Source organism: Bos indicus x Bos taurus, chromosome 10, assembly GCF_003369695.1.
Source record: "Bos indicus x Bos taurus breed Angus x Brahman F1 hybrid chromosome 10, Bos_hybrid_MaternalHap_v2.0, whole genome shotgun sequence".
NCBI lineage: Eukaryota > Metazoa > Chordata > Mammalia > Artiodactyla > Bovidae > Bos > Bos indicus x Bos taurus.
The window spans coordinates 19,914,566-19,937,525 of record NC_040085.1 but is presented as its reverse complement, the minus strand read 5'-3'; the positions used below and the strand labels follow the sequence as shown (position 1 = coordinate 19,937,525).

Genomic DNA, 22,960 nt, shown 5'->3' with positions numbered 1-22,960 from the left:
GTGTGTGTGTGTGTGTGTGTGTGTGTGTGTGTGTGTTGTGGGCGGGGGCGAGGGGGGGGGTTCTCTTCTGAGCTCCAGGTGCTGCCAGTGCTGCCAAAGTCTGGCAACCGAGGGGAGAAGAGGTTCCCAGGCGAGTTAGACTCAGGAGGCTTCCGGCCATCAAATGACTCCAATCCTAGGCTGGGGACCCCAGGGAATTCACGCACGCCCCAGTCTCTGGACAGTCCCTTGCGGAGACTAAACTGATCGCCTAGAGCGCTAGGCGGAGGCGGGAAAAGAGGGGCATCTTCGGCGGGACGGGCCTCCGAGGGTCAGGGACGGGGAGACGGGCTGGAGGGCGGGGCGGAGGTGGAAGAGGGTTGCGGGAGAGCCGGGGAGATCCTCTGGGGGCGTCGGGGGGAGCGGCCAGAGGCCCGGCGCGGGAGAGGGCGTCCCGGCAGGGGGTCGGACGCGGAGGCGGAGGCGGGCACTGCAGGGCGGGGCGAGGAGGGGCGGCCGTCTCGACCCTCCCTGGTGGGGCCCCGCGGCCTGGGAGCCCGAGCGGGCCGAGCCGCCACCGCGGCCGGAGCTGTCCCCTAGCCAGACCCGGCGAGACGCGAGCGGCGGGAGGGAGGCGGCGGCGCGCTCGGCCCCGCCCGCCGGCCCGAGCGTCGGACGCGGCCGCGAGCCGAGCCATGGTGAGTCCCGCGTCGCCACCCGGTGTCCCCTCCGCTTTCGCGCCGTCCTCTGCGGATCGCCAGCCCCAAGCTGGGTGCCTCCTGCTCCAGCTTGGAACTCTTGAGCGCTCCTGAGACTCTCCTTCCTCCCATCCCCCCCTTCTTTTCTTTGATCTGCCTGTCTGCCCCACTGACCCCACTGGGCATTGCCCTCACTCCTTTCTTCCCCTTTTCTTCGCGCCCTCCCCCAACCTCCCTTAGGTCTCTCCCCCTAATCCACATACCTCCCCTCGCCCTCCTCTGTCCTGACTTGTGCTTTCCTTTGCAGGATCTTCCCTCCCCCTCCCAGTCCCAACTCCTTACCCGCGGGAGACCCCTGCGGGTTCGTGCTGCAGCGGCCCTGGAGGGGGGCCCGGCCTTGGGTCATGAGAAATGACCTGCCTGGAACCACCATTTTCCATCCCGGGCCCCACCCCGGGCCCACCCATCCGGCCCTGGGGGACCGGCCACAGCTGCGGCTGGGTTGGGGCCAGGGACCTCGTCAAAAAGGGAAATTCCCGTGGAGAAAGAGATGCTGCCTCAGAGTAGTGGACAGAGTGGGGAGGGGGCCCACAGTGCCAGGGGGCGTAACGATGCCGGAGCCGACCCGAGATGCGATGGGGGGAGGAGTGCTCCGGAGCTCCCGCTGCAGGGAAGCGAAGCACTGTCTCGGAGCATTCCCGCTGCAGCGGGTTGGGGACCCTGGCAGCAGCAACTCGAGGGCACAGGAAGCAGGAGAGCGCTGCTAGAGGATGGCAGTGCCTATAGGAGTGGACATGGTCCTGTGAACTTTCACTCCAAAAGAACTCTCTAAAGAGTCATTGCAGGTGTGGGCACTGCCAGGGAGAGCGCCCACTGCGGAGGGAAGAGGGGGGGCACGGCCATGGGGGCGCTCACAGCACGGAGTGGAGGAGGGGGGAGAGGCCCTGCCAGGGGGCGCTCACAGCAGGGAGTGGAGGAGGGGTAGGAGCACCACCGGGGTTGTTCCTCTACAGAAGGAAGGGCAGCCCCTGGCAGGGAGACTGGAACAAGAAGAAAGAGGAACTGGGCCAGGGAGAGCTGACTCAGTCTCTCTGCTCTTCTCTTTGGTCCGGGCCGGCTGGAGGCCGGGTCGCTGAGCTCCTGCCCGCCCTTTCCCACCCCAGACCCCTCCTCCCCTCCTGCCGCTGCCGTTTCCTGTGGCTGAGACTCTCACTCAGCCATGAGCTCACCGCCCCTAATGGGTTGCAGCTGCCTCGCCGCTCCAGCTCTAGCTCCCCCTTCCAGGCCTCCGAGGGGACAGCCCACTCTGCCTCACCCCGCCCATCCCCACCCTCCCCCACCCACGCTCCCGGAGCTGGCCGGGTCCCCGGAACACTGGGGGGTCTGTCTGCTCGCCCACACACCTTGGGGCCGGGTCTCGGTGCTGACGCACTGACTGTCGCTCTCTGGAGTGGCTGCCTCGCTTCTCTGACTGTCGGGATAGGCTTGTAACACTCAGGCTGGAAGGACTCAAAGTAAAGTATGCGGTTTTATCCTCAGGGCAGAGCCGGCGGAGTAGGGGGTGGGGAGGGCAATGCAGAGTAGAGTACTAAGTAAACACTTCAATTCGAGCATCACCCTTGCCCAGTTACAGCAAAGAAATCTGATAAAAGGAATTTCAAAGCCACCTTGAAAGAGAAGTAAGTTTGTAAAGGAATAGCCTAAGGGGTGGCTGTTTAGGTTCTGAGATGGAGAAAGATATCCAACTGATTCACTTAGGGAGGTGAGTCTAGAGGCAACAGGGCTGAGAACTTTTGAGTGGCCCAGGATGGAGGTTGTTAGACAGGCCTTACAGAAATCAGAAAATATTTCAGCTCCAATACGTACCAGCAAAGCCTCCTCCCTTCCCTACGTGTTCCTTTTGTGACTTTTCCTTCTTTCAGCTGTCCCCACCCAAGTCTTTGTAACCTAATCCAGCACACTCAGGGAATGAGTGATTCCTTGAGAGCCACTGGAGAGGATGAGGGGTGCTAGAAAGACTCAAGACAGATAGCCCTTCAGTCCTTCTTCCCACCTAATGACCATTAGCATATGATTGCTCATGGGTGGTGGCACCTCTACTTAAGAAGGGGGTCTCTGGTTGGTAGTGATTCCCTGGTAGCTCAGACAGCAAAGCATCTGCCCGCAATGCAAGAGACCTGGGTTCAATCCCTGGGTCGGGAAGATCCCCTGGAGAAGGAAATGGCAACCCACTCCAGTACTCTTGCCTAGAAAATTCCATGGATGGAGGAGCCTGGTGGGCTACAGTCCATGGGGTCACAAAGAGTCGGACACGACTGAGTGACTTCACGACAACATGACTCTGGTTGGCAGGCCCTGTGAGGAGGGACTAGTAGAATGGCTGTGTCAAAAGGCTTCACCCTGCAGAACTCTCAGCCACCTGTGACTTCCCTGATGGCCCAGGGGCCCATCTCTTCTTGAGAAAGAGGGCCTATGCAATTATCCCAATGTACAAAAACCAAGTTCAGCCCTGATAAAAGACATTCACAGAAAAGTCTCCCCGGATCTCCAAAACCAAGGTCTCAGAGTGCACTCTGATTGGCCCAGCCCCACTCCCATCTCATTCAGCCAGCATTTCCTGAATGTTGCCTCTCTACACACACTTTGTACGTGATGGGGCCCCTGGGGGACAACACCAGCCTTTAAGGAACCATGCTTGGGTGCTAGGGATCCACTGTCTGATCTTGTCTCTTCCAGGAGCCTGAGCCAGTAGAGGACTGTGTGCAGAGTACTCTAGCGGCCCTTTACCCACCTTTCGAGGCAACAGCCCCCACACTGTTGGGCCAAGTGTTCCAGGTGGTGGAGAGGACTTATCGGGAGGATGCGCTGAGATACACACTGGACTTCCTGGTGCCTGCCAAGCACCTGCTTGCCAAGATCCAGCAGGAAGCCTGTGTAAGTGAACACGTTCCTGTTTTGTCTCCCCTAAGATCCACTGCCTCACCCCAGGCACCAGTCAGACTAATTTCCCCCCACCTGGAGACACTGCCTGCCCAATACTGATGCCCCCAGAGACACTTACCACTCAGATACTAACACATAGACACTCATCTTCCTAAATAGTGATCCCTGAGAAACATCAACTCCCAAAGATGTTGACCCTCCAGACCAAATTCCAGACATTTCCCTCCTCATATCAATTTTTTCAAGATACTGACTCCCCCAAGAATGACTCAACAAAGTCACTTCTACAGCTCTAAAGACCTCCTAAGAGTCTCCAACTCCTCCAAAACAATAGCATCTGCTGACCATATCTTTATAATGACTCAGTTCTGCCCCTCCTACTCGTGGAACCAGCTTCCTAGAGAAGCTTCCTACCACCAGAAAACCGATCAGTTCCAATCCTTCCCTCTGTCACATGCACACAGCAAGATATCTCCTCCTGCACCCCTGGAGTCTTAACCCACCAGGCATAAGGCCACTCCTGCCTAGGCTAGTCCCATTCTAACTAGCCTCTCCTGCTGGCTTCATCTGCAGAGGAAGCCTGAGCACAGCCTGCCCTCTATCTCCCCAGGCCCAGTACAGCGGTTTCCTCTTCTTCCACGAGGGCTGGCCCCTCTGCCTGCACGAGCAGGTAGTGGTGCAGCTGGCCGCCCTCCCCTGGCAGCTGCTGCGCCCGGGAGACTTCTACCTGCAAGTGGTACCCTCAGCAGCCCAAGCACCCCGCCTAGCACTCAAGTGCCTGGCCCCAGGGGGTGGGCGAGTGCAGGAGCTGCCTGTGCCTAATGAGGCTTGTGCATACCTGTTCACACCTGAGTGGCTACAAGGCATCAATAAGGACAGGCCAACAGGTCGCCTCAGCACCTGCCTTCTGTCTGCGCCCTCTGGGATTCAGCGACTGCCCTGGGCTGAGCTCATCTGCCCTCGATTTGTGCACAAAGGAGGCCTCATGGTTGGACATCGGCCAAGCACACTACCCCCAGAACTGCCCTCGGGGCCCCCGGGGCTCCCCAGCCCTCCACTCCCAGAGGAAGCCTTGGGCACCCGGAGTCCCGGGGATGGGCACAATGCCCCCGCTGAAGGACCTGAGGGCGAGTATGTGGAGCTGCTGGAGGTGACACTGCCTGTGAGGGGGAGCCCCATGGATGCTGAAGGCTCCTCTGGCCTCTCCCGGACCCGGACAGTACCCACACGCAAGGGTGCTGGAGGGAAGGGCCGGCATCGGAGACACCGGGCATGGATGCACCAGAAGGGTCTGGGGCCTCGGGACCAGGATGGAGCCCGGCCACCTGGTGAAGGGAGCAGCACTGGAGCCTCCCCTGGGTCTCCCCCGGGAGCTGAGGTTGAGGCTTTCCCAGAGGCAGCAGCCCTGGAGGTATCTGAGCCCCTGGCAGAGGCACTGGGAGAAGCCTCCGAGTCTTGCCCTCTGAGGCCAGGCGAGGTTGGAGCAGGACCAGGCCAAGGGGCTGAAGGGCTGCCTGGTACCCCTCGGAGAACAGGCAAAGGAAACAGGAGAAAGAAGCGAGCTGCAGGCAGAGGGGCTCTTAACCGAGGAGGGGACAGTGCCCCACTGAGCCCTGGGGACAAGGAAGAGACCAGCCACCAGGAAGCCCTTGTCAGCCTGCCCCCACCAAACGAACACGAGCTTCCAGGATGCAGCCCAGTTAAGGAGGAACATGAAGGCTCGGGGAAGCCAGAACCTGAGCCAAGAGAGGAGCTCAAACCACCAGATGAAAAAGAGCCTCGGTCCCAAGAAGTCTGCGGGCCTGTAGAAGAAAGGGCCAGAGAAAGAGAACAGGAGGGGCTAAGCCTGGTGTGCATGGCAGGTGAGACAACATTGAGGCCAGTAGGGCAAGGGCCGGGCTAGGTGGAGTCTAGGGAAGGGGGCTAGAGGAAAAGCAGAAGTGAGGCTGGGAGTGGAACAGCCAGACCTGTCCTCACTTCAGGCCCATAGCTCTGCCCTGTGTCTGCAGCGCCCAACGATCCAGAAGGGCTCCTCTCCGACCCCCTAAAACCACCCCCAGAGACTGTGCAAGAAGTGAAAGGGGAGAGCATTCCGGAAGAAGGGCCCCCAGTCTCCATCTCTGATGACCCTGGTGTAGCTTGGGACTTACTGGCATCTGGATTCCTCATCCTGACTGGTCAGTGGGCAGCAGTGGCTGAAGGGAAGGGGTTGAAAAAGCCTCTAAGGAAAAGCCTCCAAGGTGGGCTGCAGAGGGAGGCGGGGTAGATGGGAGGTAGCCAAGGCCTGCCCTCAGCCAGGACAGCCTGGCCATTTTGTGTCCTTAGGAGGGGTGGACCAGAGTGGGCGAGCTCTGCTGACCATTACCCCACCGTGCCCTCCCGAGGAGCCCCCACCCTCCCAAGACGTGCTGAGCACTGCTCTTCATTACCTTCACTCACTGCTCAGGTAACTGAGGCCCAGGCTGCCACCCTGCACAGTAACCTCCTGGGTCATAAGGACCCTGCCCTCTTCTTTCCACAGGACACTGACCTCTAGGACACCTACTTCTACAACCCTCAGATTGTTCAGGTCATTGATGTCTGACCTTCCTGACCCCTGACTTGCAGAATGTCTTCATCAATCCTCAAAATCAACCCTGCTGACTTTCAGTCTCCTAAGATACTACCTAGATTATAAAAATGTTGATTTATTCATCCAACAACTATTTCTTGAGACCCAGAATCTATTAGGCTAGGTGCTGGATTGAATTCATATCCTTCTGGAGCACAGAATTCGTAACTTTTTAAACTCTGATCCCATGACCCAGTAGTTGTATGAATATAGACTCCTAATTGCTAGTCATCACTATCGCTTGGACACACATCCCAGGCTTTGTTTGATCCTTTGCCCATTTCTAGGATCTAACTTCTCCTGAGGATGAGTGACACTCACACACACACACACACACACACACACACACACACACACTCTCTCTCTTTCCTTGGCTCTTCTGCCCCCACAGACCTGATCTACAGATATTGGGGCTATCTGTCCTGCTGGATCTTCGCAAGGCACCCCCACTGCCTCCAGCTCTCATTCCTGTCCTGAGTCAACTTCAGGTAACCAACCCCTTGAGATGATTACTTCTTCTGGGCCCTAACTCTTTCCTAGTGGTCATTCCAGGCCACCTAGTCACCTGTAGTTTAGGGTTATTCTTCTCTGCCTTCAGGACTCGGGAGACCCTCCCCTCATTCAGCGGCTCTTGCTTCTCACTCTTGATGAGCCTCCAGCTGAACTCCATGGACTTCAGGTTTGAGCTCCTCATTCCCACCTAGTTCCCATCAGTGATGGAGAGAGAAGAGGCTAGTTGGAGCCCCTGGTCAATCCCTGAATCCCTAGGTGCCCAGGCCCAAAACCCCCTGTCTTCATGTGTCTACAGGGTGCTGAGTTGCTATCAGAGGGCGATCTGAAAAGAGTGGCCAAGCCAGAGGAGCTGCAGTGGGACTTGGGAGGTCACAGGGAGCCCTCTCCTAGTCACTGGGTAGAGACACACCAGGTAAGCTTCCTCTCCCACACCCAGGACACTGGGAGCCAGGAGTGACCCAGCAGAGGACATTTCTAGGAAAAAATGGCAAATGAGACTTGACCAAGGGGCTGGGAAAGAGTGGTTTCCCTTCCATTTAGTTCAATAAGTAGTTATGGTTCACAATTCAACACCTGTTTATTAGCAAATTTAATAAGTATTTATGAGCAAAAGATTGTGCGTGTACCCTGGGCTGCTGGGAAGATGGGAGGAATATATTAAATAAATTCTTTTTTTCCTTCTAGTTTTGAGATATAGTTGACATACAGCACTGAACAAGTTTGAGGTATACAACACAGTGATTTACATACAATCATGAAGTGATTACCACACTAGTGAATATTCATCATCTCATACAGATACAAAATTAAAGAAATAGGAAGATTGTTTTCCTTGTGATGAAAACTGTTAGGATTTACTCTTAACAACTTCCATATTTAACATACAGCAGTGTTAATTATATTGTGTTGTACATCACTTCCCTAGTACACAGCACATTTTGTAACTGGAAGTTTTAACTTTTGATTGAGTGAGTGAGTGAAAATCGCTCAGTTGTCCAACTCTTTGCAACCCCATGGACTATACAATCCATGGAGTTCTCCAGGCCAGAATGCTGGAATGGGTAGCCTTTCCCTTCTCCAGGTGATCTTCCCAACCCAGGGATAGAACCCAGGTCTCCCACATGGCAGGAGGATTCTTTACCAGCTGAGCCACCAGGGAAGCCCAAGAATACTGGAGTGAGTAGCCTAGCCCTTCTCCAGGGGATCTTCCTGACCCAGGAATTGAACCAGGGTCTCTTGCCTTGCAGGCAGATTCTTTACCAGCTGAGCTATCAGGGTAGCCCTGATCATCTTTGTCCAATTCCCCCTCCCCCTCATCTACACCCTTTAAAAAAAACAAAAACCTGATCTCTTTTTCCATGAGTTTTTTGTTTATTTGTTTTTGAAGTATAATTGACCAACAACACTATTTTAGTTCCTGGTATACAAGAGTAGATTCAATATTTCCATACATTTCAAAATGATCACCATGATGTTTAATTAACATCTGTCACCATACAAAGGTATTACATAATTATTGACTATATTCCCCACACTGTACATTTCATACCTGTGGCTGATTTACTTTGCAACTGAAAGTTTGTACTTCTTAATCTCCCCCACCTATTTCTTTCGTCTCCCCACACCGCCCCCCCACCTATTTCTTTTCTCTCCCCACCCCCTCCCCTTTGGCAACCACCTGTTTTTTCTCTGTATCTATAACTTTGTTTCTGTTTTGTTATGTTTGTTCGTTTGTTTTTTAGATTCCACATATAAGTGAAATCCTTCAGTACTTGTATTTTTCTGTCTGACTTATTTCATTTAGCATAATACCCTCTAGGCCCATCCATGTTGTCACAAATGGCAAGATTTCATCCTTTTTACGGTTGAGTAATATTCGTGTGTGTGTGTGTGTGTGTGTGTACACCACATCTTCTTTAGCCATTCATCTACTGATGGGAACTTAAATTGGTTCCTTATCTTGGCTATTGTAATAATGCCACAATTAACATGCTGCTGCTACTGCTGCTAAGTCACTTCAGTCGTGTCCGACTCTGTGCGACCCCATAGACAGCAGCCCACCAGGCTCCCCTGTCCCTGGGATTCTCCAGGCAAGAATACTGGAGTGGGTTGCCATTTCCTTCTCCAACACATGAAAGTGAAAAGTGAAAGTGAAGCCGCTCAGTCGTGTCCGACTCTTAGCGACCCCATGGACTGCAGCCCACCAGGCTCCTCCGTCCATGGGATTTTCCAGGCAGAAGTACTGGAGTGGGTTGCCATTGCCTTCTCTGACAATTAACATAGAGGTGCATATATATTTTCTAATTGCTGTTTTCACTTTCTTTGTATTAAATACTCAGGAGTGGAATTGCTGGATCGTATGAGGATTATCCATACTGTTGTCCAGAGTGCCTACACACCAGTTTATATTCCCACCAATAGTGCATGAGGGTTCCCTTTTCTGCACATCCTCACCTATACTTATTCTGACAGATGTGAGGTGGTATCTCATGGTGGTTTTGATTTGCACATTCCTGTTTATTGATAATGTTGAGCATTGTTTTCGGTGCCCATTGGCCATGAAACAATGTCTGTATGTCTTCTTTGGAAAAATGTTTATTCAGATCCTCTGCCCATTTTTTAATTGGGTTGCTTGCTTATTTGATATTGAGTTGTATGAGTTCTTCATATAATTTGGATATTAACCCCTTATAGGATATATTGTTTGCAAATGTCCTCTCCCCTTCAGTAGGGAGTTTTTTCATTTTGTTGATGGTTTCCTTCACTGCACAAAGGTGATGTAGTTTGATGTAATCCCATTTGTTTATTTTTGCTTTTGTTTCCCTTCCCTAGAGATGTATCCAAAAAAATAATACTAAGATGTCAAGAAGCATATTGCTTATATTTTCTTCTAGAAGTTTTGTTATTTCAAGATTTACATTCAAGTGTTTAATCGATTTAGAATTTATCTTTGTGCATGGTGTGAAAAAGTAGTCCAGTTTGATGCTTTTGCAGGTAGCTATTCAGTACTCCCAACACCATTTATTGCAGAGATGGTCTTTTTCCATTGTACATTCTTGCCTCCTTTGTCACAGGTTAATTGGCCATATGTGTGTAGATTCATTTCTGGGTTCTCCATTCTGTTCCATTGATCTGTGTGTCTATTTCTGAGCCAGTATCATACTGTTTTGATTACTGTAACTTTGTAGTTACAGTTTGAAATCAGGGAGCATGGTACCTCCAACTTTGGTCTTCTTTCTCAAGATTGTTTTGGCTATCCAGAGTCTTTTGTATTTTCATATAAATTTTAAAATTATTTGTTCTGGTTCTGTGAAAAATGCCATTGATATTTTGATAGGGATTGCCTTGAATCTGTAGATTGTCTTGGGAAGTATGGACATTTTAACAATATTAATTCCACCAATCCATGAGCATGGTATATCTTTCAATCTGTTTGTGTCATCTTCAGTTTCTTTCATCAATGTGTTATACCAAGTACAAATCTTTTACCCCCTTAGTTAGGTTTATTCCTAGGCATTTTATTTGTTTTGATATTATTATAAATGGAACTGTTTTCATTTCTCTTTCTGATAGTTCATTGTTAGTGTATAAAAATGCAACCAATTTCTATATGTTAATTCAGTATCCAGTAATTTTATTGAACTCATTGGTGAGTTACAGTAGTTTTTTGGTGGCTTCTCTAGAATTTTCTATGTATAGTATCATATCATCTTCAAACAGTGACCATTTTACTTCTTCCTTTTCAGTTTGGATGCCTTTTTATTTCTTTTTCTTCTCTGATTGCTGTGTCTAGGACTTCCAAAACTATGTTGAATAAAACTGGTGTGAATGCATGTCCCTGTCTTGTTCCTCATCTTAGAAGAAATGCTTTCAGCTTTTCATCATTAAGTATGATGTTAGTTGTGGGTTTGTCATAATTGGGCTTTATGATGTTGAGGTGTTTCCCTCTTCACCCATTTTATTGAGAGTTTTTTTTTTTTAAATCATAAGTGGATATTGAATTTTGTGAAAAGTTTTTCCACATCTATCAAGATGATCATGTGATATTTAGCCTTCATTTTGTTACTGTGGTGTTTCATGTTGATTAATTTGCAGGTGTTGAACCATCCTTGCATATCTGGAATAAATCCCACTTAATCATGATGCATGGTCCTTTTAATGTATTGTTGGATTGGTTTACTAATGTTGTGTTGAGTGTTTTTGCATCTGTGTTCATTAGTGATATTGGCCTGTAATCTTCTCTTTTTGTGATTCTTAACATGACATTAAATAACATATCATTTTTGGTGGAAGATAAGTTAGAAACAACAGGAGAAGCATGCAGAATGTCACTGGGGTTCTAGAAAGAGCTGACTCAGAGGGGCTGATTCTGGTTCCATATGACCTGTAACAAGTTACTTACTTTTGGAGATGGTGCCTTCCTATACCTGCTCCCTGCACCAACATTCCAGCCTCAAGATTTTTGCCCACAAAGTACACCAATTGGGACATCTCTGATTTTATGAAATCTGAATGCTGTCTTCAAGAAAAGAGGTCTGAACATGATCTGAGCTGAGTATTAAAGGGGGTCTGTAACATGGTCTCTAAGCTGTGGATCAAAGGGGAAGCGCATCTGAATAGGCAGAGAGGTGGGTCTTATAGTGTGAAGAGGCAGTGCAGATGAGGGAAAGGAGATTCATGTTTACTAAGCTGTAAAATGTGTCAGCCCTATGCTAACTGCTTATGTAGGGTCATCTATTTAAACCTTTAAATCTGGTACGTCTTTACAGTTGAGAACACTGAGGTTCAGGGAATTTTCTGGACCTGCCTAAAGTCATATAGTTAGTAAGCAATAACCTACTTTCTAACTGAATCCAGCATTGCCTCATAAAAGTCTCTAGGGTTGCCCCACCTCCACTCTTGGGCTTAGGCCCCTTATCCTAGACTCTGTCCCTGGACTCCATCCCCGTGTATTTGTTTCAGCAAGTGGCAAGGCTGTGCCACCTGTGCCGAGGTGTGCTGGGCTCTATACGGCAAGCCATTGAGGAACTAGAGAGAGCAGCAGAGCCAGAAGGAGAGGTATGAAATAAGATGGGACCAAAGGGCATGAGGTGGAGGTGGGGATGGGGCTGAGCTGAGCTGAGGACCTTCTGGTGGAATCCTGTCAATTTTTCCCTGCCCGCCAGGAGGTGGTAGGAATGCCTGAGCCCCTGCAGAAGGTACTGGCAGATCCCCGGCTGACAGAGCTGCAGAGGGACGGAGGAGCCATCCTGATGAAGCTGCGATCCACCCACAGCAGCAAGTACGAGGGATGGGTGCACGGGGGCAGGTGGACATGCATGATGGAGACACAGCAGAGAACTGCCAGTTCACCTTAGCTGCCAGAAAATTCTTAACTAAGCATGTTATCTGGACAGGATATCATGCTTCTCCATGTACAACCCTCATAACATCCCCAGATGCTAGTCATGATTATAAATGGAGATTTGGAGGATCAGAAATGTTTAATGTCTTGGCCAAGGTCAGTCAGTAAATGGAAGAGTCAGGATTCAGATACAGGCCCATCTGCTGACCTAGAATGCTGTGTCACCCCTCACGTTGGAATGCAAGGATGCGATGGGTTTGGAGGAGAGCTTGACAAGGGCTGTGGTTAATTCTGCCCCTCTTCCTCCCCAGGCTGGAAGGTCCAGGTCCAGCTGCACTGTATCAAGAGGTAGATGAAGCCATTCACCAGCTCGTGCGCCTCTCCAATCTGCACGTGCAGCAGCAGGAGCAGCGGCAACGCTTGCACCGACTGCAGCAGGTGAGCCAACACCCCCTCCCTCATGCCTCTTTCCACCTGAGGGCCTGGCCTCCAGCAACGCTTTTCCCACTGATACTTACAATTGATGGTGTTCTCCTAACCTGAACAACCCTCCCTCCCTCTTCATCTCCTTGGAAGTTGATCATGGTCAGTGTGAGATTCAGCAAGAGGGAGATGGCATTTCAGCACCAGCAAGAAAGAGAAGACAGATCTCCCCTTCCCACTGTTGATATTTGATCAAGGATCCTTAGAAATTGTGAGATGCTCGGGTGCCCTCGGGGACTGTAGGAAGAGTCTATTGATTCTGAGAGCCTACCTCCTTAGCTCAGAAATAACAAATGTCCATTGACACCAGCTCTGTCCACCCCTTAGGCAATAATCATCCCCAAACCTGAGGCTGGAAAGGTCCCACCTCCCTCCGCCTTAGAAGGAGAGGATGATGGAAGCTGCTAAATGCCTTGGAAACTGAAGTCTCTTTATGAGAAAGATTCGGGGATAAGGCTTGCTTTTTTGAACCTTAATTCTTTTCTCCTGGGGTTAAGAGCTCCATAGAGATTTGCTCTCCACCCTATCTTGTAGGGTAAACGGAGCTTTGAAATCTGATTGCTCTTCCATAACTCCTGTGTGTGCTTAGTGATCACCTCATGGACTGCATGTAGCCTCAGGGGAAGGGTCATCTCAGGGTCAATGACAAAGGAGGGTAGGGGCAGGGCTGTCTTTTCTGAGATTTCTGCATATTTAGCTTCCTCCATTGCAGCATCTGTGTTTCCCTGGTGGCTCAGACAGTGAAAAATCTGTCTGCAATGCAGGAGACTTGGGTTCGAGACCTCGGTTGGAAAGATCTCCTGGAGGGCATGGCAACCCACTCCAGTATTCTTGAGTGACTAAGTGCACACACACATTCCAGCATCCAGGTCTGTGAACCAGTGAAGTTTCTCAGTTGTGTCCAACTCTTTGCAATCCCATGGATTGTAACCTACCAGGCTTCTCCATCCATGGAATTTTCCGGGCAAGAGTACTGGAGTGGGTTGCCATTTCCTTCTCCAGGGGGGATCTTCCCGACATAGGGATTGAACCCAGGTCTCCCGCGTTGCAGGCAGACGCTTTACTGCAGGCAGAACCACCAGGGTATCTGGTGGAGCCCTCTTCCAGGCACTCTGCTTCACATAAAACCTAACCCCCTACTTCTACTGTTTGTTTGCTTGCTAATCAGCTGTTTTCCTCCTGTTTAAAAACTGTTAGCACACAGGATTTGGAGTCTAAGGTGCTCAGTTTGAGTTGTGCTCTGCTAAGAGTGAGATGTTGGAGAAGCCTTGAAACATCTCTGACTTCCCACGTTCTCGTCTGCAGAATGGGGGTGACAGTAAGGCCTGCCTCACGAGGGCATTAGGGTGATCAAATGATTTCAGCAGAGGACTGCAGAAGTGTTTATTGTTGGCACAGGTTATTGGGAACATTCTCAGACTTCTTGTCCTCAGGCTGTCTTGCCCCAGCTTCCAGCCTTTCTTCAGAGGAAGGAATTACCATCCCTTTTTGGTCAAACATCCCAGAACCAACATGAGAGTTCTTAGAGCCCCATAATAGGCAACCAGAGCTACACACACACACACACACACACACACACACAAACCTGAGTTGTCTCTCCAGGCCCAGTCCCTGGAACTACTGCCCCCTATCACTAGGCTCTGTAAATGTGAAATTTCTTCTGGCCCCTTTGCCTCCAGTTCACACTAGTTTTATCTATTTCACCTCCAGGCATAGTCCTGGAACCCAAGCACAGGTCTCAGTGCTTCCTAACAGCCCAGCCTCCCCTTCACCTCGTGTTTTACAAAGATCTCTTACTCACTTTCTCGCTTGACCCTTGTGGAAATTATCACCACTCACTGTTATTTCCACTTGACAGCTGAGATGACGTGGTTTCCCCCAACTTCTACAAGTTAGGGCAGTCAGGTGGGAGCTGGACCTCAGCTCTCCTTCGCCCTGCCTGCCCCATTCTCCCTCATGGCCCTGCTCTCCCACCCTGTCTGCCCCAGGCACTGCAGTGGCTCTCAGGCCCCGGAGAGGAGCAGCTGGCAAGCTTTGCCGTGCCTGGGGACTCCCTGCCTGCCCTGCAGGAGACAGAGCTACGATTCCGGGCTTTCAGTGCTGAGGTTCAGGTGAGAAGGGGGAGCGGGGAGGAAGGGGAGACTGCTGGACTGAGGGCCAGGCCTCAGAGCAGCCTCGCTTCTCCAGGAGCGCCTGGCCCAAGCGAGGGAGACCCTGGCCCTGGAAGAGGACGCTGCCTCCCAGAAGCTTCTGGATGTCTTTGAACAGCGCCTGGAGCAGGTGGAGAGTGGCCTCCATCGGGCTCTGCGGCTACAGCGCTTCTTCCAGCAGGTATGTGCCGAGCCTTTTCTTCCAGTGCCCACCGCCACCTTTCTTCTGCCTGGAGAAGCTGATCGGGGAGCTGTTAGAAGCCAGGACTTAGGAGGCCTCCCCTGGGCTTTGACTATTGGCTCTAACCTGATGAATGACCTGGGATAGGAGACTAAACCTGAGTGTGCCTCGTGGCACCTACCTCACAGGGCTGCGTGAGGCTTATCATAAGCAGTATGTAACAAGCACTCAGTACAGAGCCTACCACTTGTAAATTCTGTGTTTTGGCCATCTTCATCTAGGCCCCTCTGTCTCCCTACCAGCTCAGAGTAACACATTAGGCAGGGATGCAGGACAGTGAGCGGAGGTGTTCTGAGGGGGTTGGTGGTGCTGGGCCTTGGGAAGCCATTGGTGAAGAAGAACAGGAGCTGCCATGGGGCAGCTCGTGGGAGTGGCCCGGGACCTCACCCTTTCCTGGCCCCATTCCCCTTCCCTTTGGCTTTGCAGGCACACGAATGGGTGGATGAAGGTTCTGCGAGGCTGGCAGGAGCGGGACCAGGGCGGGAGGCGGTGCTGGCAGCCTTGGCCCTGCGGCGTGCCCCGGAGCCCAGCGCTGGCACCTTCCAGGAGATGCGGGCCCTGGCCCTGGACCTGGGCAGCCCGGCAGCCCTGCGAGAATGGGGCCGCTGCCGGGCCCGCTGCCAAGAGCTGGAGAGGAGGATTCAACAACAGCTGGGGGAGGAAGCGAGTCCCCGGGGCCACCGGCGACGACGGGCAGACAGTGCCAGCAGCGGAGGGGCCCCACGGGGCCCCCACAGCCCCTCACCCAGCCTCAGCTCCCTGCTGCTCCCCAGCAGCCCTGGGCCACGGGCAGCCCCGTCCCACTGCTCCCTGGCCCCCTGTGGGGAGGACTATGAGGAGGAGGGTGCCGAGCTGGGTCCAGAAGCAGAAGGCAGACCACCAAGGACTGTGCTGATCCGAGGTCTGGAAGTCACCAGTACGGAGGTGGTAGACAGGACGTGCTCACCCCGGGAACACGTGCTGCTGGGCCGGGCTGGGGGACCAGAAGGGCCCTGGGGAGTGGGCACCCCCCGGATGGAGCGCAAGCGGAGCATCAGGTGAGAACCCAAGCAGCAGACCCAGCTGCCCCGCAGGAAAAGAATGTGACATTGTCGGGGTGGTGATGCCTCCCATGCCACAGCCTCCTGTCTCTCCCTGTGGTACCTGCAGCGCCCAGCAGCGTCTGGTGTCTGAGCTGATTACCTGTGAGCAAGAATATGTGGCTGCCTTAAGTGAGCCGGTGCCACCCCCAGGGCCTGAGCTGACCCCAGAATTGCGGGGCACCTGGGCTGCTGCCCTGAGCGCCCGGGAGAGGCTCCGCAGTTTCCACCGGACACACTTTCTGCGGGAACTTCAGGGCTGCGCCACCCACCCCCTGCGCATCGGGGCCTGCTTCCTTCGCCATGTGAGTCAGCCTCTAAAATGTCTTCCAGGGCTTCTCCCTTCACACGTCTCAGCCCCATCCACGGTCCCTCCTTCTCAGTACCTCTCTCCTCCCCACTCCCCCCACCGGAATGTGCAGTTCCAGATACTGGGGCCTAGTGCTGTTTGCTGGGCTCCTGGATCTACTCCACCTCTGTGTCCCCAACATCAGGGCTGCCTGGCCTTTGCTCTCTCCACCGGAGCCTGTCATTCCCCAGGCAGACTGAGTGCTCCCCCGGGGCCGGTCCCTCCTTCCGGCCGCACAGGATGTGGAGGAGGAGAGGGAGAGGCTGGTCTGCAGGGCCTCATGGAGATGACTTACTGCTTCCCTACTGGCACAGGGGGACCAATTCAGCCTTTATGCCCAGTACGTGAAGCACCGGCACAAACTGGAGACCGGTCTGACAGCCCTCAGCCCCCCAACCAAGGTAACTTTTTCTCCTACTCTCATGAGAAGGGGAGACGCCAGGAAGACATAAAATTCAGCCAACCTCAAAATCTCTCAGGGAAAAAAAAAAGCTTTCCTAGACGTGCCGTGGAGCATCAGCTACCAGTAATCTCCCAGAATTGCTGAGGGTGGGGCACGCATTGGTCTGGGAGCCAGGTGAAGCTGGGATCATATCCCGTCCACCTGAGGATTTTGGGCAAGGGTCTTGATTCCTCCAGGCTGCTGTTTCTGTATCCAGGAAAAGTGGGCAGTGTTCACTACATCTAACTAATGGACTGCTCAGAGGCTCAAAAGACCTCACATCAAAAGATGTGAAAGTGACTTCAAAAGTTAAAAGCCGAAAAAAAAAAAAAAGTTAAAAGCCGGAGAATTCAAGGGATTATTTGTATTCCTCTTCCATTCTCCTTTAAGATATAGAGGATGTCTGAGTCTCATGCAGGCCTCCTACCTCCTTTCTTTCTGCGGAAAGGTTTTTCACCTTACCTTTGGGTGTATCTGGGCTTGTGGGTGCGTGCTAAGTTGCTTCAGTCATGTCCAACTCTGTGACCCTATGGACTGTAGCCTGCCACGCACCTCTGTCCATGGGATTCTCAAGGCAAGAATACTGGAGCTGGTTACCATGCCCTCCTCCAGGGGATCTTCCTGACCTGGGGATCAAACTTGAGTCTTTTAAGTCTCCTGTATTGGCAGGTGGGTTCTAGTACCATCTGGGAAGACCATCTGGACTTGATCTACCCCTAAAAACCCAGAGTACTGCCCATCTTCTCCAAAGGCCTTTAGCACCTTCCTTCATTCCTATCTGTTTCCTCCCCATACTAGGGCACCTTGGAGGGGGGCCCTCACCTGCCCCGGGCCTTGCAGCAGCCCCTGGAGCAGCTGGCCAGGTATGGGCGGCTCTTAGAGGAGCTCCTAAGGGAAGCTGGGCCTGAACCAAGTTCTGAGCGCCAGGCCCTTGGGGCTGCTGTGCAGCTGCTCCGGGAACAAGAGATCCGTGGCAGAGACCTGCTGGCTGTAGAGGCGGTGCGTGGCTGTGAGGTAAGAGCATGTTCCAGACATACCAGCCCAGGCCGCCCTGTGACCTCAGAAGCAGTGTGGGCTGGTGACCAGGGAAATAGACTCAATGTCAGAGGGCCCCAGGCTGTCATTTCTAACAAACATGGATAGCTTTGGTCAAGTCACTGAACTTCACTGGCCCTCAATTTCCTCATTACTAATAAAGCTATGTCCTGCCCAACATCCCATGACCCTGTATCTGCCTCTGCTTTCCTATTCCTTTCCTAATTCTTATCTACATCTACCCTGCAGTTCATTCTGTATCTCAACACTCAACACATACCTATTCTCCTCTCCTTAGTCTTTTTCCAGCCCTAAGGTTCCAGAACAACTTGGAAACCTACCTCCACTGGGTTAGACCTCTTTTCCCTTCAGGTCTTTGCTGATTTGATTCTCTTCCTGGGGCAAAATGGTGCTTTGGTCCCCAACATGCAAAGGCTTACCCACTGGAGGCTCTAAACCCTACTGTGTGATCCATCTTCTGTCTTCAGAGGCAGGGCTGTGCTGCCACGCCAGGTGTGCTGTGCATGGTGACCAGTAGATGGATTCTAGGCCAGGGGCTTTCCTGATTTCCTCACTGTGCCTGAGAACCAGTGCACTAGGCCCCTTGCCCTATAAATCCCATTTTTACGCTCCATAAAATATATATAAAGGGCTCCAGGGCCAATGACTTTTCCTTTTGCTTTCCCCAGATAGATCTGAAGGAGCAGGGCCAACTCCTGCACCGGGACCCTTTCACAGTCATCTGTGGCCGAAAAAAGTGCTTTCGCCATGTCTTTCTCTTTGAGCATCTCCTCCTGTTCAGCAAGCTCAAGGGCCCTGAGGGGGGGTCAGAGACCTTCGTTTATAAGCAGGCCTTTAAGGTACAATGCCTGGGGGCAGGGTGGTGGTGGGAAACCACAGGGACAGGACAGGAAATCATGCTCTACTTGAGAACTCAGGATGTTCTGGAAAACTCAATCCCAACCCAGCTTCAGAATCTGTATCATGTTGAACAGGCTTTGGCCTGTAATCAAACATCAGGTTAGGGTGTCGAGGTGACAGAAGTCCTTGTCATTGGCCTACTGCATGGCGTTCTTATTCACACAGGAGATTCATGGGGCATTCCAAACCAGAAGGGAAGAGGAACTTTCCCATTAAGAACACACATGCTTTCTGAGTTAGGGATGGTCCCTGGGGGATGAAGAGAGGACACTATAAATATAGCTTAACTTATGGAACTGAAGAAACCAAGAGGAGGGAGGCCTTGCTTTAGGGAAACAGCCTTGATATCCAGATAAACATCAATAGCAGCCTAGTCCCAGATCAGGCAATGTAGCATGATTCTAAGAGTTTCTCTGACGTAGTCCTCTTATACTAGTTCCAACAGAGTCCAATATAGAGAAAAAAGCTTGGGTTTGGAATAACACAGCCATGGGCTTGAACTTTCTCTAATAAGCTATGATAAGCCTTTGGACAAGATGCTCTGGGTATTATACAGCCCCCCCTTCTGTAAATCGTGGTTGTTGTGAAGGCTAAATGTAGAGCACTTGGCACAGGGTAGGTGTTGAGCAAACATTTACTGAGCATCTCCCAGATGCCAAGCTAAGTGTAGTGCTTTTCCACATGGTACCATCTAGTCAGGACGCACTTCATCTTCACCCACACTCCTCTGCTCTTTCTCAGACTGCCGACATGGGGCTAACAGAAAACATCGGGGACAGTGGGCTCTGCTTTGAATTGTGGTTTCGGCGGCGGCGCGCACGAGAGGCGTACACCCTGCAGGCAGCCTCACCAGAGATCAAACTCAAGTGGACAAGTTCTATTGCCCAGTTGCTGTGGAGACAGGCAGCCCACAACAAGGGTACCGGGCAGAACCAGGAGCGGGTGTGCTTGGGATCAAGGAGGTTAGCTGGAGAGAGCCTGGGGAAAAGAGGGTATAAGATGGAGAATGGTGTATGAGAAGATTCGACATGAGAGAGACTGCTGAGATAGAAATTAGTCTAAGGTGTACCAAAAGAAAAGAGGAAGCCGCTAAGCTTCAGGAAGGTGAGCACAAATGGCTGGGCAAAAGAGAGTCAGAGGGTGTTCCATGCACGTGCCTTGCCTTTCAGAATTTAATTTCTGTGTTAGCAGACCTAGTTTGTTTGTTTTGAGCAGTCTTTTGCTAGTTTTTGTTTTTCATTTTTAATTCTCTTTAATTCTCATTCCACTCATCTGAAAAGTGGAAAGTAACATCTACATCTTGGTATGATAGGAAGGATTAAATAAGGTGATATATATGGAAACACTTGATAAACTGTAAAGGTATGTAAAAATGGGAATTTTGCTCTTAATACCCAAGATAAAAGAAGAGGTGAGTATTAGAAGAGAAGTTGAGTAGCAGGAATGCCAAATGGGCAGGATGCAACAGGTAGAAGAGACAGCTGTCTAAGGGGGAAGTCAAGGATCATCATCATCCATGTCGTAACAGGAGAGTAACAAGAGACGCCAAGGGAATGAGAATGAGGAATGAAGAGTTGGGAAGGAGCAAAGAAGTTGGTAACACGGTCTCTGTTCCCTAGAGCTCCGAGTGCAGCAGATGGTCTCCATGGGCATTGGGAATAAACCCTTCCTGGACATCAAAGCACTTGGGGAGCGGACACTGAGTGCCCTGCTCACTGGAAGAGGTGAGGGCCGGAGTGCAGGGGGGTGGCCCCCAGGAGTCAAAGACCTTGAGAGTGAATGCACCGTGAGGAGGTGTGGTGGAAAGAGAGGAAGGGTCGCAGTGGATATATCTTCTCAGAAACTGTGGGACTGACTGGGAGGCCCTCTAGTAGATGAGGATCATTTCAGGGAGCCAGGAGGGCTTTCCCACACCAGCACCCCACCCCCCACCCCCCCACTCTCTGCAGCCGCCCGCACCCGGGCCTCGGTGGCCGTGTCATCCTTTGAGCATGCCGGCCCCTCCCTTCCCGGTCTCTCCCCGGGAGCGTGTTCCCTGCCTGCCCGCGTCGAGGAGGAGGCCTGGGATCTGGACGTCAAGCAAATTGCCCTGGGTGAGGCACCTCTCAAGGGGTGGCTCCCAACAGCTGGGTCATCATGGTGATGTTCAGGCTGCTTGCTGCTGAGCAATTCCTTTCTCTAGCCAAGTGGCCCAGTTGCCATGACAACTATGTACAGCTTCCCCATTGCTAAAAGAGCCTTCCATCTGGTTGCTAGGGTAATGCTTACAGCAGCCTGTTGCTAAGAAGCACTTCCTCTGTACCTCTCTCTCTAGCTCTCCTTGGGTTTCTATGGAAACTGCTTCAGCTTCCTGTTGTACCCTCCTGGTTCACCACGGCAATCCTTATAGTTTCCTGTCGCTTCTTCCCTGGTTGCTCTAATGATGCCGCTGACAATTTCCTGCCTCTTGGTAGGGGGGTTCTCTTGCAACTGGATTGCTATGGTGACTTACAGCTTCCTGTTGCTATGGAGCTTTTTCTTCCCTGATGGAGCAGCTTGGTTGCTTAAGGTAATCTAGAGGGGTTCTGTACTCTGCTCTCACCCTAGCTTCCCCTCCAGCCCCAGAAACACTTGACTCTTCTGGAGATGTGTCCCCAGGACCGAGAAACAGCCCCAACCTGCAAGCCCCACACCCTGGGAGCAGCACTCCCATTCTGTCCAGTGGAGGGATCTTAGGGCTATCCCGGCAGGTAAGTCCTTGCAGTAGTGCTGAGAATGGGGTGGGCTCTTCTGGTCGTTCAACTCATGAGGGGCAGAGGAACCAGTGAGCCTGTGCTCCCGCAAGGCTATTTGTCCAGTCTGCGTTTCTCCTCTCCTCCAGGCCTGGCTAAGAGGGATGAAGGTCAGAAGTGAAAAAGAATCTTTAATAAGGAATGTAGTGCAAGAGTGAGAGAAAGGGGAGAATTCTAACAGACTGGTTTGAACTTGGATTCAATCCACAAAATTCAGGAATGATGAGGAAAAAAGGGTGAACTAATTGACAGGCTTGGGAGAGAGGGAGGGTTATATAATCTCTCTATACAAGAGATGATTTCTTATGCTTTAAACTCACTGTGGTTTCTCTTCCTTCAGAGTCATACCCGGGCCCTGAGCGACCCCACCACGCCTCTGTGACTGGGTAAGTTGGTGCCCCCTTTCTACCATATCCTACATCCTTTCCCTTCCCTTCCCCAGCTGCCTGGGAGTCAGCTTCTTCCCTCTCCCAACCCATCTTCCCTCTTCTCTCCTGGCTTCCAGAGAAGATCCGGAGCTTGGCTACCGCCCCTCCTCTCAGCACACTTTGGGCTGGGATGCTGAGGGCACAGAGTGGAGGACTGGAAGAGCACTGAAGTCCTTCCCTCTGCTTCCTGGACAGAGAGGAGGTCAAAGGACTAGTATGTCTCCCTGCTACCACTGTCTCTAGCTCTTCCCAGCCAGGTGCCTTCCTACAAGAACCAGAGTGTCCACACTTGCTTGCCTTTATACCCTGGAGGTGGGGAAATTTTCCTCCGTCCAGTCCTTCCCCATCCGGGGCCAGTGCATACTCCCAGGACACAGCTCCGTGTCAGCCCTGCCTCCATAGCCTGTGTTCTCCCCTCATGCCGCCCCCTGACTCATCCTGAGAAGACTCATCTCTGCCAATTCCTGGCAACTCCGTTTTTGAGGGTGGGGGGCAGGTGTCATAGGACACGGAGCTATGCAAACCATTACAGAAGAGTGGGGCAGGGAACTGCAAACTTTGTATATGTAATTACTGTTATTATAATACTATTGTTATATTAAATATATTTACTCACACTTTGTCTCCGAACAGCTAGAGCAGACCTCAGGGTTGAAGTGATACCACTAACTTGAGCACTTCTGCTAACCCGATCGTTAACTAGAACACAGAAAATAAAGCCAAGGCTGCAAGGTACACTGTACCCCCTTACTGGCACAAAGCTGGGCCTGGGTGAACGTGCACCCTCCCAGAGGAGAGGCCTCCAGAGGCCTGAAGTTCCTCCTCTCATTCTGCATGCACTTCCTGAGGCTGAGCTGCTCACAGTCAAGCTGGGGTCTTCTAGCACCATCCAGCAGTTTCTCAAGATGAGTCTCAGATCACAGTACAGGAGAACAATGGGCTACTTGTTAAAATACTAATTCATGGGCCCCAC

General features: G+C 51.8%; 1 protein-coding gene across 5 annotated transcripts; it reads left to right on the top strand.

The window, feature by feature from the left end:
* Positions 1-259: 259 nt before the first annotated feature.
* ARHGEF40 (Rho guanine nucleotide exchange factor 40) lies at positions 260-22,604 on the top strand. 5 transcript variants are annotated; one of them, XM_027553377.1, is made up of 24 exons: positions 260-677; positions 3,414-3,611; positions 4,231-5,482; positions 5,630-5,797; positions 5,946-6,066; positions 6,623-6,719; positions 6,830-6,910; positions 7,040-7,156; positions 11,707-11,802; positions 11,910-12,025; positions 12,400-12,526; positions 14,560-14,682; positions 14,759-14,902; positions 15,389-15,999; positions 16,112-16,346; positions 16,705-16,791; positions 17,631-17,846; positions 18,557-18,727; positions 19,530-19,707; positions 20,408-20,512; positions 20,738-20,881; positions 21,375-21,517; positions 21,900-21,945; positions 22,065-22,604. In XM_027553377.1, the coding sequence occupies exons 1-23, from the start codon at positions 675-677 to the stop codon at positions 21,939-21,941; spliced, it is 4,575 nt and encodes a 1,524-aa protein (XP_027409178.1). In that variant the 5' UTR covers positions 260-674; the 3' UTR covers positions 21,942-21,945; positions 22,065-22,604. The 5 variants fall into 5 exon arrangements, 4 of the variants coding, with proteins under 4 accessions (XP_027409178.1, XP_027409175.1, XP_027409177.1 ...); XM_027553374.1 differs by having other exon boundaries at positions 573-677; positions 21,387-21,517; XR_003513042.1 differs by lacking the exons at positions 20,738-20,881; positions 21,375-21,517 and adding an exon at positions 21,103-21,336 and having other exon boundaries at positions 557-677.
* Positions 22,605-22,960: the final 356 nt, after the last annotated feature.

What these genes read in the sequence shown, in the direction of transcription:
- ARHGEF40 (XM_027553377.1), top strand. An exon ending in TACCTTCACTCACTGCTCAG is followed by an intron (nt 6,067 to 6,622) that starts GTAACTGAGGCC and finishes CTGCCCCCACAG; the next exon opens with ACCTGATCTACAGATATTGG. An exon ending in GAGCGCAAGCGGAGCATCAG is followed by an intron (nt 16,000 to 16,111) that starts GTGAGAACCCAA and finishes TGGTACCTGCAG; the next exon opens with CGCCCAGCAGCGTCTGGTGT.